At 40.7% G+C, this 16940-nt stretch overlaps 1 protein-coding gene across 2 annotated transcripts in view; it reads right to left on the bottom strand.

Annotated features, from left to right (window-relative positions):
- Positions 1 to 16940, bottom strand: part of chl1b (cell adhesion molecule L1-like b) — an 89692-nt gene that overhangs the window by 28594 nt on the left and 44158 nt on the right. For both annotated transcript variants that reach the window (XM_080423904.1, XM_080423903.1), the window contains exons 2-15: positions 13076 to 13292; positions 9964 to 10072; positions 9221 to 9411; positions 7926 to 8048; positions 6783 to 6953; positions 6450 to 6482; positions 6142 to 6253; positions 5440 to 5624; positions 5147 to 5275; positions 4023 to 4160; positions 2359 to 2470; positions 944 to 1104; positions 687 to 852; positions 415 to 539 (exon numbers count right to left, since the gene is read on the bottom strand). In XM_080423904.1, coding sequence (XP_080280030.1) covers positions 415 to 539; positions 687 to 852; positions 944 to 1104; positions 2359 to 2470; positions 4023 to 4160; positions 5147 to 5275; positions 5440 to 5624; positions 6142 to 6253; positions 6450 to 6482; positions 6783 to 6953; positions 7926 to 8048; positions 9221 to 9411; positions 9964 to 10072; positions 13076 to 13214 — 1894 coding nt within the window. In that variant the 5' untranslated portion in view covers positions 13215 to 13292. The remainder of the gene's footprint in view (positions 1 to 414; positions 540 to 686; positions 853 to 943; positions 1105 to 2358; positions 2471 to 4022; positions 4161 to 5146; positions 5276 to 5439; positions 5625 to 6141; positions 6254 to 6449; positions 6483 to 6782; positions 6954 to 7925; positions 8049 to 9220; positions 9412 to 9963; positions 10073 to 13075; positions 13293 to 16940) is intronic.

The raw sequence follows: 16940 nt of genomic DNA, 5'->3' as shown, positions 1-16940 counted from the left end.
GCGACGCATTGTGAGCTTGTAGATCTGCTATTTTCAAATGGCCGAAATGCAAATACAGTAGGGCTGAAGTGGGTAATGTAAGTTTTGTAATAATAATCAAAATCTACAAAGTAACTAGTAACTAAAGTTTTCAAATAATTGTAGTGGAGTGAAAGTATAATATTTGCCTCTGAGCTGTAGCGGAGCAGAAGTAAAAGTATTGAAATTTGGCAATACGCCAGTAAAGTAAAAGTACCTCAAAATTGTACTTAAGTGCAGTACTTGAGTAAATGTACCACCACTGTCTGCTTATCCATGTAATGTGGGAGCGATGCGACGATATATCGGTTACAATCTGAGGAAGTCACGGTTGTTTTGCACAGGTCTAGGAGCGTTATGTCTTATAGATTTTTTTCGTTTGATACATTTGCTCACCTAAAACGACGATCCAGGCCGAGGCAGTGTCTTGGTCCACCGGCGTCCTAGCCACACACGTGTACAGTCCCTGGTCACTGTGGGTTACGTTGACGATCTGCAGAATGCCATTCTCCACCAAGTACCTAATATTGACGGCCGGGGGATGCAGAGACACAGTATTGACCCGGGAAACCTAAAAGTAAGCGAACTTTCCGGCTAGGATTTAGACCGCAGCGCCACAAGAAAAGAAAAAAAAAAAAAGAGAGAGAGAGAGAGAGACGTCTCCTTACCTCGAATTCTCGGTGTGGTTGAGGGCTATTGCCATATCATCTTTTTCCCACAGGATCTCAAAGTCATCGCTGAAGGACTCGTCGTACTCGGCCAGGCACGAGAGCTGGGCCGTGGTGCCTATTAAGATCTGCTGGTCCTCCGGGGGAACGTCTATTCTAGTGGGATCTTTAGATAAGGAATGTACATTAGTTACCTGTTAAGGCCTCTTTGGCCTGCGCAAAAAACACACACATTATTATCAGGGTGAACTGCTAACCTTTCACGAAAAGCATGGCATCGATAGCGGCTTCTCCCTCTGTGTTTACGGCGTAGCACATGTACTTTCCCATGTCTTCTTTCGCCACGCTGTCGACTTCCAATGAACCGTTGTTGTGGACGATAAACCTTGGTCCTTCCACTACGGAGCCATCCTTGCCCCTGTAGAACAGTGGGGGGAAAAAAATAGCAGATCAACAAGCTCACAACGCGTCGTATGGCACAGCGTGTTGAACATACATTTTACTTTGTACATGTGAGCTTGTTTTTCGCTGAATTTTCAAATAGGAAGTACGGGTAAAAGCGGTTAAACCGATTTTTAGGCAATTTTTACTATTTTCGCTGGGGAACCCTGGACCCCACTTTGAAAACCACTGCTGTAGAACATTCACATAAACTCATTTAGTCCTGCAGACACTGCAGATGTTCGAGCGCAGTAATCCAATACAAACAGAATAGAAATACAAGTTGGTGAAGAGAAAGGCAGGCTGTTCTGTGATCATTTCCGTTTGTCCCCATTTAACAACTTAATTTATACTTAGTTGACCAGGGTCCCCCCCCAGGGCTCTATACTAGGTCCACTATTATTTCCCTCCTACACCAAATCTCTTTGCCGAAAATAGCCAATCTACTGCACAAGCTTGTGAGCTTGTAGTAGTGTTGATTTTTACAACACATTTTTATTTAGTTTTAGTCATAGTCTTTTGAATCAAATTCCATTTAGTTTTAGTAATATTTTAGTCATCTGAAATGTTTTAGTTTTTGTCTAGTTTTAGTCGACTAAATATCATAAGGTTATAGTCGACTAAATCTACAGTTGATTTAGTCGACTAAAATGTCTTTTGGCGGTGCCTTGATGGCGTCATAATGGCTGATTTTACACTTGGTTGCACACTGAAAATAGCCGATCTACAAGCTCACAATGCGTCGCACTGCGACGCATTGTGAGCTTGTAGATCTGCTATTTTCAGAGCGCAACCAAACATAAAATGACTTTTTTTAGTTCTACTGGATCTCTTCTCCACTCGTCCTTCACTAACATTTTAGTCTAGTTTTTATTTGTTGACGAAATTGTCACTATATTTAGTCTCAGTTTTAGTCGTCGTAGCTTAGTTTTTATTTCGTTTTTATTTCGTTTTTATTTCGTTTTTATTTCGTTTTTATTTCGTTTTTATTTCGTTTTTATTTAGTTTTCGTCAGTGAAAAAAGGTAGTCGACGAAAATTTTTCGTCACAGTTTTAGTCGACGAAATCAACACTAGCTTGTAGATATTTTTTTCGCTGAAGGTTTGCCCCCAGAACAGGGACACAGAGTACATCATAGCCACAACAGAACAAGCTGAGGTCTAGTGCTCTCTGCTGGTGCAGGGGAGGAGGGGGTAACAGCTATTATATGCATATGGATGGACCCACTTACCAGCTGATAGTGGACGGAGGAGAACTGAACACCTTACAGTGCATGATCACCCCCTTTCCCTCTACAGCAGAATACTCCTCATCTCCCTTGGTCAAGATCATTGGTTTCAGGTCTGTAAGGAAAATCAGCAGACGCTATAGTCAAATATCTGCAGTAATTAATACTGATGTGTAATCATTTTCGTTATCTTATCAATTTTATTATTTGATCTCTTTTTGACACTGTTGATGTATGCTCAGAGTACAAATATTGGCTGCAATGTTGCTATACCTGCTGTAATTGTACTGTATGTGCATGTGACAATAAAGAACCTTGAGCCTTGAACCATTCATGGTGGTATCCTGCTATGGCCATTAACGTTAATCCCAACACGCAGTGACTATCAGGAGAATAGACTCAACAGTGAGCGAGACAGAAACTCTGAAATAATTGCTAATTTGGAGTGGGAAAATAATGAAATAATCGAATAAGAGATACGAGGAAGGAGAAGACGTCCAGCGGTATGTTTGCCTTTCCTCGAGGTAAATTGCAGGCTTTCATTGTGTAAAATAATGGAAAAAAAGACAAGGCTGTCATGTTGTCAAAAACGTGTAAATGTGAGGAAGGAATCAAAGAAAAAACAATGGCATAATGAGTTAGCTTAGCGAATGCACCTTATCAGTTGAAGCCAAAGCTTCCCATTTAAATGGTCTGTCTCTCCTAATTGTTTACAAAGGGAGCAGCTGGGACTTTGCATTCACAGAATGTCCAGCTTTATTAACTCCTGTGTCACCGCGAGCAAACTCGCCACGTTGGTGGAAAGCCACAGAGAGCACATTCTTTCTTCTGTTTTTTTATCTGCACTTGTAAAGCAGCACATGTTTGTCTTATGGCACCCAAATCAGTATGGAATTGGGGGGAACTTGTTAGCATACTGGCTGGCGGCTCCGTGGGGAAAACTAGGCTAGCCCATGTTTAAGGAGCGTTGCTCGCAGACAGCCCTCGTTCTCAAAGAGACCCCGGCGCTTCGGGGGACGTTTCGCCAATCTAAGCGAGCGACTCTATCTGCAGCAGACACAACATCCCACAGTCTCCCACTGACTAATACCCGTGTCTGTCAATTACTCATAAACAGATGCACCCTTCCTTGACATTACTAAGCAACTACTTGGGATCTAAACAGCATTTTCAAAGACTGTGTTTATTATAATGGGCTTCCTGGAGAAGATGATGACTCACGATTATGCTGAACTTTAAAATAGTCCTCCTGAGTCCTGACATAGGCCTGTCACAATTATTAAATAATCGCCTAATCGTAATTATTTGAGATAATCGCATTTTTTTTTGCATAATGGTCATAATATTTCCATGTTAAAAATGTTCATATATGTATTTTTTTTAATCGAAAATAGTGGAAATAGCAGATCTACAAGCACAAAAGCGACGCATTCCACTATAAATGTTTATTTTAAAGTATAAAGTAATTAAATATGTGTTATTTGTCATAACTGCCCTGTACACCTAAAAGCCAAACAGAAATGTAATTTTTATTCATAATGTTCAACGATAGAACCGCAATTAAGTCGTTAAATCGCAATTATTTGAGCGACAATTAATCGTCAAGTGAAATGTCATAATCGTGACAGCCCTATCCTGACGCAACTAAGAAGTTATATCATACTTACTCATAATCATGATATTAGCATTAGCCAGAAGCGTCCCATGAGTGTTGTGGGCCTCGCACTGATAGACGGCACTGTCCGAGGCTTGGGCATTGTCTAAAACAATGGTATCGCCTCTTCTTCTGGTCAATACTGAGGCCTCTGCAAAGAACACAAAGATTCACTCAGTAAACAAAAGTACGGTAGGTGTGTATATCAGTGGTTCTCAAAACCTTTTCAGGTCAAGGACCCCCAAAATGATGTATTTTTTTGGGCTGCGGTCTCAAAAAATATTTTTGTGCCAGGAATTTTCAAAAATAGCAGATATCTGATATCTGCTATTTTTGAATAGCCAAAGTATTAAATATGGTTAAAGTGGTTAAAATGATTGTGACACTATATTAACTAGTTTAGCTGGGGACCCCCTGGTTCATACAGCACTGCATACAGCACTTCCAAGCACCTTAAGACCTACTGCATAACCTTTTTCATGTCAAGGACGCCCAGAATGATATGTATTTGGCCACCGACCCCCATCTCAAAATATGTTGTTCCAGGGACCCCCAGAAGCAACGATTTGAGTTACAAATTGTTTAATATATATATATTCAAAGATTTGCACATATTTTCACGATTTTTCAAAAATAGCAGATCTACAAGCTCATAGCGCGGCACTCGGTGCCGCGCTATGAGCTTGTAGATCTGCTATTTTTGAATAGCCAAAGTGTAAAATAATGCTTTTTAGCTCAAATCAAAAAATGACACAGATGCGTTCCAGGTCTTAATGGGTTAAGACCTATAACCAATGGTCAAACTGTTGCTAATCTCTGATTCTTTCTTTCCTTCTTTCTTTTTTTAATCTTTTTTGTTGTTGCTATTATGTCTGAGGACAGAACATAATTGTACTCTTATTTACCCTTTAGAGTCACTTTTCTGTGTCATCGTAGCGAGACACTTTTAAGAGAGAAATAACATTGTTTATTTCTCAAGAGATACATTTGAGATGTCTGGGAAAAATGCTCGAATTCTCTTCATAGTCTCTAAAAATGATTTTTTTTTGTCATTGAGAAAGAGAGGCGATAAGAGATACGAACAAGCATTCCTATACCTGGAACAAATGTAAAGGTTTTGAAGTGAATTGAACGTACCCAGAGGTGCTCCGTTCACCCTCCATGTTATCGTGGGCTGAGGAGTCCCAGTGGCAGAGCACTTGATGAGCACTTCTGCGCCGATCATGTTCAGCTGACTCTGAGGTTCAGACTCCCACTCTGGAGGCTCTGAAGGGACAATGTGTAAAATGTCATCATACCCGTACAGTGCGTGCTTCAGTTAAAATACAAGATGCAATGCATAACTGTACATGCATTCAGCATAGAAGCAATATAGAGTATTCATTCAAAAATACGCTCACAAAAGTCTAACTTGACAATGCCTGTAGTACCTTCTACTGTGACTATGAAGTAAGCGATGCTCTCTCCAATGGCGTTTTTGGCTTTGCACATGTACTTTCCACCGTCGTACTCGTCTACTTCCGGTACAATCAGCACTTTCCCGTGGTTCTCCACTTTAGCTCTGTCAGGGAGCTTGTTGTGACCCATCTTCACCCACTCAATTGTTGGAGTTGGACTGGCAAAAAATAATAATAAACAAAATGGTTAAAAAAAATGGTAGTTATTACATGTTGCACTGTGCATGTTGTCTGTGTATTTTTGGAGAAAATGCCATCGCCATAGTTACAGTACATTTGACATCTTTTTAATTGCTACACCTGTGAAAGCAGCAGTGTAAAATTGTTTACCCGTTTTACCACTTAGTAGTAACTTAAGCAACAAATAAACAATAAACAAAAGTGAGAGAAGAAAATAACATTTTGGCTACCATCATCAAAAAACAAGCCTGGTAGTGATTTGAAATATTACAATAACTTAGAATATCAAACAGCAGACAGACACTTTTGTACTACTTCACCAGTCCAGTAACTCTCTACTGGACACAGCTTACGCTATTGATACACACAATAAAACAACATTCTATTTCAGATAAACATAAACAATGCAACACTGTGGTGGAAGAATGGCGTTATTTTGGACTTGCGGATTGGGCCTATAAAATGTATAACATGTAAGATGTAAGATGTACTCACAATCCCTCTGCAATACACTCCAACTGCAGCTCATCCCCTTTGACCAGCTGTTTCTCTGTTTTGGCAGCAGAGGGCGTCAAAAGACTAGGTTTCCTTTCCTTGATGGCATTAGCTTGGAGAAAACACAGCATTTGTAAAGAGGCAGATAGATGACTCCAACCAAAATGTCATTATGCTTTTTAATGGGAAACAATGATTGCACTTAATTCCCCATTGGACACGCTCTCATTATGCTATAGAAAACGCACATACATAACACAGGCTTGTGAACAAAAATGGGAACATGACATGCTGGTGTTTGAGCTTACCTTTGTCAGTAGTCGTGCCACTGTTTGATTTGTCTGAAATGAAGGCGAACGCGATAGGAAAATAAAATATGAATGATGAAATATGAAGGTGATGTTGTCAATTCACAAAAAACACACAGGTGACATTGAGATCACATGATTCACATCAAAGGAAAATACAAAACTTTAAGACAAAATGACACTTGAATATGGAGTGCAATGGGAACACTGAATATGATCAATGCTCTCAAAAACAAATCAAGAGTTTGCGTCACGCCGGTTCGAAGCCTCAACCACATACATCCAGGAGTTTCATTAACGACAGAAACCTGGAAGGTTTTGCTTGACACTTACTTGTCTTGACGATGACAGACATGGCTGTCTTCTGAACGATGGTGCGTATTCTAGGGAAGGCGGCGAAACAACAGTAGTCTCTCCTGCTGTCCTTCTCTACCGCATGGGCGAAGTACAAGTCTCCATTCAAGCCCATGGACACCCGTTCATCTTGCTCTATGTGCTGCAGATCTGGGGGCGCAGAGAGACAACTTCTTGTCAAAATATTTGTTTTATTGTTGCGGGAAAAGGGAGGAATCAGCCATCACGAAGGATCTGTTATGAATCTGTTATGATGCAAACCAGGGCTGGTGTCATTTCATTTTCACCTCCATTAACTCTTTAAGACCGGGAACGTATCTGTGTCACTTTAGATTTCTTTGGCTATTCAAAAATAGCAGATATACAAGCTCATAGCACGGCACTGAGTGCTGTGCTATGAGCTTGTTTTGAAAAATCATGACAAGTTGTGGCAAATATTTGATTTTTTTTAACTCAAATCTTTGCTTCTGGGGGTTCCTGGAACAAAATATTTTACAAATGTTCACTTTAAAAAAATACATAATCCAAAATTTTGCCACGATTTTTCTAAAATAGCAGATCTACAAGCTCATGAGCTTGTATATCTGCTATTTTTGAATAGCCCAAAGAAATCTAAAGATGACACACATATGCGTTCCCGGTCTAAATGGGTTAATCCAGAACAGTAGGTGTGTTTTGATGCAGACAGAGTGCAAACACTAGAAACAATCTTCCTGTGAAAAGGTTACAATTTACAACCTAGGCATTTAGCAGATGCTCTAATCCAGAGGGACTTGCCATGTGCAAAGTCAGAGTAAAGCGCCATGAACCTTAGTCAGCGAAGGGTAAGTGCTTGAGTAATTAGAGTGCTAAGAAAACAAGTATGCGCTATAAAGTAACTAGACAGCAAGTAGACATCACAGCTTGCATGCTGTCTAAATAGCATACATTACTATATCAATAACACTAGCAAGGTTCTTATGGAAAGCCTATGAAGACATTATTTAAGAATGAGGTGCCTATTACCATTATGTGTCTCAGTTACCATGTTGACTTGGTAACTGACTGGCTGACCCCCCAACCCTGATTCAACCACATACCATGCATTGTAATGGTTGAGTATTATTGGAGAAAATCACTCACTGATGGTCATCCAGTAGATCTGAAGTGGAGGAATTCCTTTGGGTGGGTTACACTCCAGAACAAACGGCTGACCCTCCTCGACCTCGATGGGGTCGATCGTTTCTTTAGGGAACTTTGGCACTTCTGTCATGAAGACAAATTGTGGAAAAATGAGTTAGGTATTTTGTGCAGTTCTCATCTTTTCCAGAAGATGGCAGTCCGGTTTGAGTGTTGCATCGAGCAAAGGAGATAGAAAAGCTTTGGGCATTCCCCATGTACCATCCAATGAATTGAATTCCATGGCACTTTTTTTTTCTCCAGGCCTTGGCTTGTAGGAAAGAAACAGACGTCATTACTACTGTTGTGGGGCTTGTCAACATCGCTGAGTGGTTGAAGCACAGCCAGAATTAGTCGCAGCTCCCCTTGGAGTGGGTTTCTTTGAGGATTTATGTACTGTGCTTTTGCAACAAAATGAAAAATGTACCAGCCGGAAATGATAGAGAGGCTAGATCACGCTCAATGCTTTTCCCTGTTGCTCTGTGCAGGTACACAGAAGAGGAAGCAAGGCTATGAACGCTCGGGAGGTTCAATGACGTTTTGGCCATGGCCAATACAACAGAAAGCTCACGATGGAAAGGCACAGCCATTAACCCTTTCAATCCGGGGACGCATACTACTGTGTCATTTTAGATTTTTTGCTATAACCATTATTTAATACTTTGGGCTATTCAGAAATAGCAGATCTACAAGCTCATAGAGCAGCGCACAGAGTGCCACGCTATGAGCTTGTGGATCTGCTTTATGTTTTTGAAAAATTGTGCAAATCTTTGAATATATATGTTTTTTAAAGCGAACATTTTTACTCAAATCTTTGCTTCTGGGGATTCTACAAACTTTTTTTATTATTTTTTTTTACTTTACGTTGCTATAATATCAGTGGTTCTCAAACTTTTATCATGTCAAGGACCCCTAAAATTATATGTATTTATTCACGGACCCCCCCCTTCTCACAATATGTTGTTCCAGGGACCCCCAAAAGCAAAGATTTTAGTTAAAAATGTATACATTCAAAGATTTGCACACATTTCCCTGATTTTTTCCCCAAAAATATCAGATCTACAAGCTCATAGCGCGGCACCGAGTGCCGCGCTATGAGCTTGTATGTCTGATATTTTTGTATAGCCAAAGAAATCTAAAGTGACAAAGATGTGTTCCCGGTTTGAATGGCTTAAACAGGATCCCAAGACCCTGAATCACTTTTAAAGGCACAGTAACAGAGCACTGCCCCGAAAACAACATAGATGTATGTTACTCACGGGGAACAGTGAACTCAATCTCTTCCGAGATGGCGGTCCCCAGCTTGTTGGAGGCGTAGCATCGATAGGTTCCCTGGTACTCAGTGAGGTTCCCGTTATTGGGTATCACAAAAGTCCCAGAGTCCTCCTCTTTCATCAGACGAGGGTCCAGGAAGGGGTCAAATTCCTCTCCATTCTTTGTCCAACGAAAGCTGCACAGAGAAAAGAGGGTAAGGTTGTATGAGCCAAAATAATAATAAAACAAGACATGACTCAGTCATGTATACCAGCTTGCTTTCTGTTTTCTCTGATTTGTCTCGCAAGAATCTGGCAACACTGCTAGTGGCTCCCCATTGGCTTAGAGACCTGTTGCTTATTTCTCTCGCAGAATCTGGCAACACTGCCATAGAGGCGAGAGGCGTGTCTAGTACCACAGCTTGGGAGTGCAGAGTATGGGAAAGTATCCCCATTGGCTTAAAGGGCAGCCAATGATGAAAAAGTGTCTAGAAAGTGTCTAGAAAGTGTTGACCTGACTCAGTCTCCTCTTAGACCAGCGTGCTTTGCAAGCTGGTAAAAATCCAACCGCGGGCAAAGATCTGCCTATAACGCAGTACAGTATGTTCAGTTTGCAAAGTGGGTACACAAGACACAACAAAACACAGAGTTCCTGCCAAAATTGTCGCGTCAGTATCTGCTAACAAGCTCTCCAGGGCTAACCCCCCTTTTCTTCCATCTGCTGGAGAGATACAGTGCTTGATACTCACTGTGGCACGGGGTTCCCTTTGGCGTCGCACGTCATGGGGAAGCTCTCGTCAAAGGGGAAGGCAACGAGAGAGCTGGGCGACTGGGCCGTGATGGTGGGCAGCTGCATAACTGGACAACACACACAGATAACATTTAACGATTTTTACTCTTTACCCTTTTACAAAAAGTGGGCGTGTGCAAATGGTTAGATGTCTGATGATGGGGGTGAGGCACGACGGCTCTTCATATGATCTGTAGACAGCTCTGGTTAAACATTAAAGATGAGTTAATAATGGAAATGACAGTCACGCCTACTATCAGTGTCACTAATATGACCGACATGACCGCCAAGGGTTAATCAAATGTCACGGATCTCAGATATCCGTTTCATGGAGTCATTAAAGATGACACGTGTGATGGAGATCCAAACACACGACACTACAGCTGTAGCTGTGTTTAAGACATCCAGCCAGGAGAGAGCTGATGACGCCACTAAAATGGAGCTACTGTACTGTAGGACACAGCAGAGCAAACTTACTGTTTACATGACCTAAAACTAGCAAATCCATGGCCGCAGGGGAACATAAACAAAACAAAAACACAGTTAGTAAGTGTGAGAATAATCATTTTTTTTGTCATCAGTATCTGAGTATAAGACCCTTAAACACATGTGGTTACAGCAAAGAATTAACTCTTTAAGACCGGGAATGCATCTGTGTGTCATTTTTCGATTTTGTTGGGCTAATCAAAAATAGCAGATATACAAGCTCATAGCGCGGCACCGAGTGCCGCACTATGAGCTTGTAGATCTGCTATTTTGTTTAAATCATGAAATGTTTTTTCTTTTTTTTCCCGGACATTTGTAACTCAAATCTTTGCTTCTGGGGGTTCCTGGAACTAAATATTTTACAAATGTCCGCTTTAAAAAATATATAATTCAAGATTTTGCCACGAATGTTCACGATTTTTCAAAAATAGCAGATCTACAAGCTTGTATATCTGCTATTTTTGAATAGCCAAAGAAATCTAAAAATGACACACAGATGCGTTCCCGGTCTTAATGGGTTAAAGAGGCTACATCAACCAGTGTCAGTACAGTATGCATTGCTTTGAAAAAATGCTTTGAAAAAGAAAATAAAAAAATAGTTTGAACTGTTCCCTTTCACACCCTGAAGAGATGTTTCTGAATAATTCAGTGCTAGAATACATGTTACCAAGGAAACTGTTGGATATACTCAGCTGTGGCACAACAGTGGAAAGAAAGCAGATTCTAAACAAGATAACGGGTGTAAATAAATCCATCATAGATGGATTTTACTCTTGCTTTTAGTGGTCAATAAGTAGAGTCTGTGTGGTTCCTTATTAACCTAAATAGGTCACAGGTAGTCGGTGTGGTTCTGGAATCCTTCTGAAGTGATGTTTTGTTCTTGCTATTTTCTTGTATTGTTTAAATTTTGATCTTGCCTCCTTTTAATTTGTTCTTGATCATGTTTTTGATCTTATTGTTTTTAATCTTGTGTTATAATGTGTTATTTTTTTTATGTAAAGCACTTTGGGCTGCATTTGATGTCATGGAAGGTGCTATACAAATAACGTTTGTATATACAATATACGATTTATTTCCTTCTCAAATAATCAACCTGTGTTTCATAGAAGTACTACACATTCAAGTTGGATTTGAATTATTTGTTGAAGAAAGTATTAAATAAAGTGCTTGTCATTATGCTAGTTTCTAGAACAATGCCGATTTTAACGTGTATGATTTTTTCACCAATAATGTATGTTATTCAATTCAATTCAATTCAATTCAATTCAATTCAATTCAATCTTTATCTCAGACCCAGGAAGATCCATATCACAAGAATATGGATGCAAAGCATGTTATGTATGTTAATACAATATAACTAACACAACTGCAGTGGTTGGAGGTGGTCTCCCTGCGCTTATATTGAGATATTTAGATCTGGTGGTCGGGTAGGACCACTACTGGTTGACAAGGGTTACTGCATGAAACTCAAAGCGAAATGGGCTTTCTCAGCTCAGCGGTAGAAATGTCGGTGCACGTGCGGTCCATGATTTGGGATAGAGTCGTAAATAAGAACGCCTGGTCAAAATAAAGGTTAAAATAAGTTAGTTATTGTGATTAATTCTTATAGATTGCTGCAGCTTTAACCCATTAAGACCTGAGGCCGATTCTGCAAATGCCTTTTAAATCAGTAGTGATACGTATTTGGCCGCGGACCCCCATCTGAAAATGTTTTGTGCCAGGGACCCCCAGGAGACACTTTCAAACAAACACTTTCAAGATAAAAAATAAAAATAAAAAAAAGTAGAGGTACAAGCTCGCAGCACGGCATGAATTGACGCGCTGTGAGCTTGTAGATCTTCTATTTTTGAGAACCACTGTTCTAAATCACTGTTCTAAGTCTAAGTATAAAGAATCTAAAGAGTTTTCTGAAAAACATCTAAAATGACACAGATGCATTCTGGGTTTTAATGGGTTAAAGGAACATTTCACCCACAAAATGACTGCTTTTCTATCTATCTACTCTACCCATGAAGCCTTGGATTCATTGCGATTTTTTTGTTTGTGTCGCATTCCTTCACGGTGAATGGGTCCAAGATTAGCAACGGAAAAAGTAGGCTACAGAAAAAATCTGCTTAGAAAGTAAAAAAATGCTACTTCCACAGTAAAATCCATGTCTTTTGTATCCAGTCCGTGTCCTCGTTACCTCCAAGACAAAGCATTTTTGCTGAAACTTTACTGCTTAACACAGTTCCAGGATAAACACAGTTCCAGGATAAACAGGCTCATGCATGAATGAGGCGCGCACACGAGCATGCTCGTGTGTGTGTGTGTGTGTGTGTGTGTGTGTGTGTGTGTGTGTGTGTGTGTGTGTGTGTGTGTGTGTGTGTGTGTGTGTGTGTGAACGCAGGTCACATTGAACCCCACACACGCACACACGCACCAGACGCGCTCTTCGTTCGTGCGCGACACTGTTTACACCGGAACTGTTTTAAATGGCAAAGTAGAGCGTAAATGCTGTGGAAGTAATGCAAGACACGCACTGAAACAAGACACATCGCCCCCCCCCCCCCAACGCTCTATAGGAAGGAAGTTGGCACACTCACCCTCCAACGGGATGTCAATGGCGGCAGTGAGGTGAAAGGCACAAATACAGCAGACAATGCTCAGCAGGGCAACTAATCCATGGCTCGTCTTTGATGACCTCGTGGGCCCGCCGCGGCAGATGGCAATCTGGGAGTTCATGATGAGAGTTAACAAGTGCTGCTTGCTCTCTTTTCACTCCTCACTTCATCTCTATGGCACGCGGGAGAGATGCGAGACCTGAAAGACACACAGACAGACGACATAGTAGCAGTGGTGTAAAGTAACTAAGTACATTTATTACTAAGTACTGTATTAAAGTACAATTTTGAGGTACTTTTACTTTACTGGAGTATTTCCAATCTATACTTTTGCTTCTACTCCACTTCATCTCAGAGGCAAATATTGTACTTTTACTCCCCTACAATTATTTGAAAACTTTAGTTACTAGTTACTTTGCAGATATAAATTATTACATTATAAAACATACACTTTAGCCCTATTTTATACCTCGGCTATTTGAAAAAAGCAGATCTACAGGCTCACAATGCGTCGCATCGCGACGCGTTGTGAGCTTGTAGATCTGCTATTTTCAAACATTTTAGTACTTTTACTTTTGGTACTTTAAGTACATTTTGATACCAATACTTTTGTACTTTCACTCAAGTACATTTTGAATCCAGGACTTTTACTTGTAACAGAGCACTTCTACATTGCAGTATTGATACTTTTACTTAAGTAAAACATTTGAGTACTTTTTTCCACCCCATGAATGCAGCCACCTTTTGCAGACAGTTATGAGAAAACCACACACACACACACACACACACACACACACACACACACACACACACACACACACACACACACACACACACACACACACACACACACACACACACACACACACACACACACACACACACACACACACACACACACACACACACACACACACACACACACACACACACACACACACACACACACAAATCCCCCGTGACTTGTAGCTCTGCTGCCTTTCTGCTCAGCCAGGTGTAGACAGGCAGGCACAGCAGCCCACTTGCATCAGCACAGGGCACACATTCTGCCGCTATTTCAAAATACTGAGGAAATACACATAGGAAAAAAAGAGAGAAAAGGAAAAAAAAAGACAAGGAAAAATCATATCAAAGGCTTATATCAGCCGTTCCCCAGGGACTCGGTTTGTTTTCCAGTTTTGATGTCTGTTGGTGTATGTGTGGCAGAGAGTGTTCTTTTTTTTCTTTTCCAAGCACAAGAGCAGAAATAAAGAAATAAATGCAGCAGCCTGTGGATATATTAATGCACGACAGATGTTCCAAAAAGAGGAGAAAAAAAAGAGAATCCATTTACAACTGAAACTGAGCCAAGAATTTAAAAACACAGATCTACCCTTTTCCGCCAAGCATGCATTCTGAAAACACAAAAGTGATTAGCGATGCGGCTGCATATTTATAATCTATTATAGCAGTGAACAGAGCTGGAGGAGAGGTTTGAAGTAGGGCTAAATAATAGGACTGTCTACGCCCCCCCCCCACCCGGGCAAGCAGCAAAGCAATGTGCACTGGATCCTTTCCAGTGGTGGAGAAAGTACTAATTGTTTTTACTTAAAGTAATACTGCAATGTAGAAATACTCCGTTACAACTAAAAGTCCCTAATTCAAAAATGTACTTGAGTAAAAGTACAAAAGTATTGGTATCAAAATGTACTTAAAAGTAACAAAAGTAAAATTACTCCATTATGCAGAATGTCCCATTTCAAGTTTTCAAATCTTTTGAAAATAGCAGATCTACAAGCTCACAATGAGTCGCGATGGTAGATCGGCTATTTTCAAATGGCCTAAATGTACTGTATATAGGGCTGAGGTGGTTAATGTATGTTTTGTAATAATAACACAAATCTACAAAGTACAGGAACTAGTAACTTACTGTAAGTTTTCAAATAAATGTAGTGGAGTAAACGTACAATATTTGGATCCGAGAGTTAGTGGAGTAGAAGTAAAAATATTGGAAATTGGAAATACTCAAGTAAAGTACAAATACCTCAAAATTGTACTTAAGTACAGTACTTAAGTAAATGTACTTAGTTACTTTCCACCACTGATCCTTTCCCAACTAAACAGACGGCCAAGAGGCCATAATGAGCACCGGAGCACCTTACAAGTGTAAGGCCCGGGTATCGGAAAGCCAACATCTGAACCAAAAGGCTAAAGGAGAATTCCCCCTTATAGCTGTGGGGCTTTTGGTGGTCATCAGGCAGAGGATCTGAGCCACTACTGTTACATTAGCATAATGTCACTGTCGAGAGAGAAACCTTGTATCTCCATATTTATACTTTCTTTATAAATGCTCTACTTTGTCGTACGATAGTGTCACGCAAAAGTAGCAGAAATAGCCGATCTAGAAGCTCACAACGCCACGCGTTGTGATCTTGTAGATCTGCTATTTTGCTATGTGTTTGAAAGAGAAAGTGTTTAAACGTGTCTGTGGGTTTTATAGATACTAGACCATACCCGTGGGGGGATATGCGCACATGATCTGGCAACCCGGGAGCCAGCGAACACAAAAACGCTAATAAACAGCTGAGATTTCGTGTAATCGGAAAACGGGCTTCGCTGTTACAGTAGGTGCACATGGTAATGGTCAATGGCTGTGTGCAAATTCAGATCAATTGCTCCAGCCACTGAGGAGAAACGGGCAGAACCAATTTTGGCCTCACCACCACACCACGCAGCACTACAGAGGTTTGTCAAATTATAGGAGGATTGAAAACAAAGCGGGAACTCGCAACACACTTTTTGAATGCTTTTATTTGCGACAAACAGCATATATGACGTTTCGACCGCTTCGGTCTTTTTCAAGTATATGATATTATAATATTTGATAAATATTGAACCAATGAAAAGTATTAACAAATGATAACCACATTGGAACACAGGTTCTTTTTTCCATTTTCTGAATGAAAAAAAAAACGTTTTTGGACATACAAGGTTTCCACCCGACAGCGAGGATAAAGGAAAAACAGCAAAGAGCAGGAGGATCTTTCTCCACAACGCTCAGCAGAACAACCTCCAGTGTGTCAGTAGATTAGTCTTCCTTATGCTGGCTGTGACCCAGCTCATTAGGTCATTCTGGTCTAATTAGTTAAAACACAGACTACTGGAGCTAGCCACAAAAGAAAAAAGGGAAAAGAAAAAGAAAAGAAAAGAAGAAAAGAAAAGAATGAAATAACTGCTAAATATCTGGAAGGGGAGAAATGTTAATATATTATGATCTAAGAACTGAGAGTCAGCGGGGGAGTCTTCACAGAGAGAAATGGAAATAGCGTAACAGGGGTCTGGTAATTATACAGCTGTAATGTCAAACAATTTACATTGTGTTAATGTCTGTTTATTCCAGTAAACCGTAAATCAGATACAGGATACATAACGGCTACCTTCTCCGATAGCTTTTCATGTAGATTAACCCATTGCATCCGGGAAAGCACCCGTGTCATTTTAGATTTTAGCGCTGGCCGTTCAGAAATAGCAGATGTACAAGCTCACAAGCTTGCACATCTGCTATTTTTTCCCCGCAATTTTGTAACTCTTATTTTTCACCCGGTGCCAATTTTCTAAGTGATCCTGGGCGCTACACTCCCCCTCACCAGCCTAGGGAGGCCAGGGCCGAGCTCATGCCTCCTTCAATGCATGAGAGCCAACTGACCTTCTTGTCCCCTGACAGGGGGGGGGGGGGGGGGGGTTTCCCCGGTTGGACGTAGCGCGTGGAAGGAACACGTTATTCCAACCAGTTTCCTTCTCCTCCATCAGGCGCCCCCGGCTGTCATGGGGGAGGCGTTATAGCCACCAGGATTACTACATGTTTTTG

Source organism: Gymnoscopelus braueri, assembly GCF_963280865.1.
Source record: "Gymnoscopelus braueri genome assembly, chromosome: 3".
In the NCBI taxonomy this organism is placed as follows: domain Eukaryota; kingdom Metazoa; phylum Chordata; class Actinopteri; order Myctophiformes; family Myctophidae; genus Gymnoscopelus; species Gymnoscopelus braueri.
This window is presented reverse-complemented; position numbering and strand designations above follow the sequence as displayed.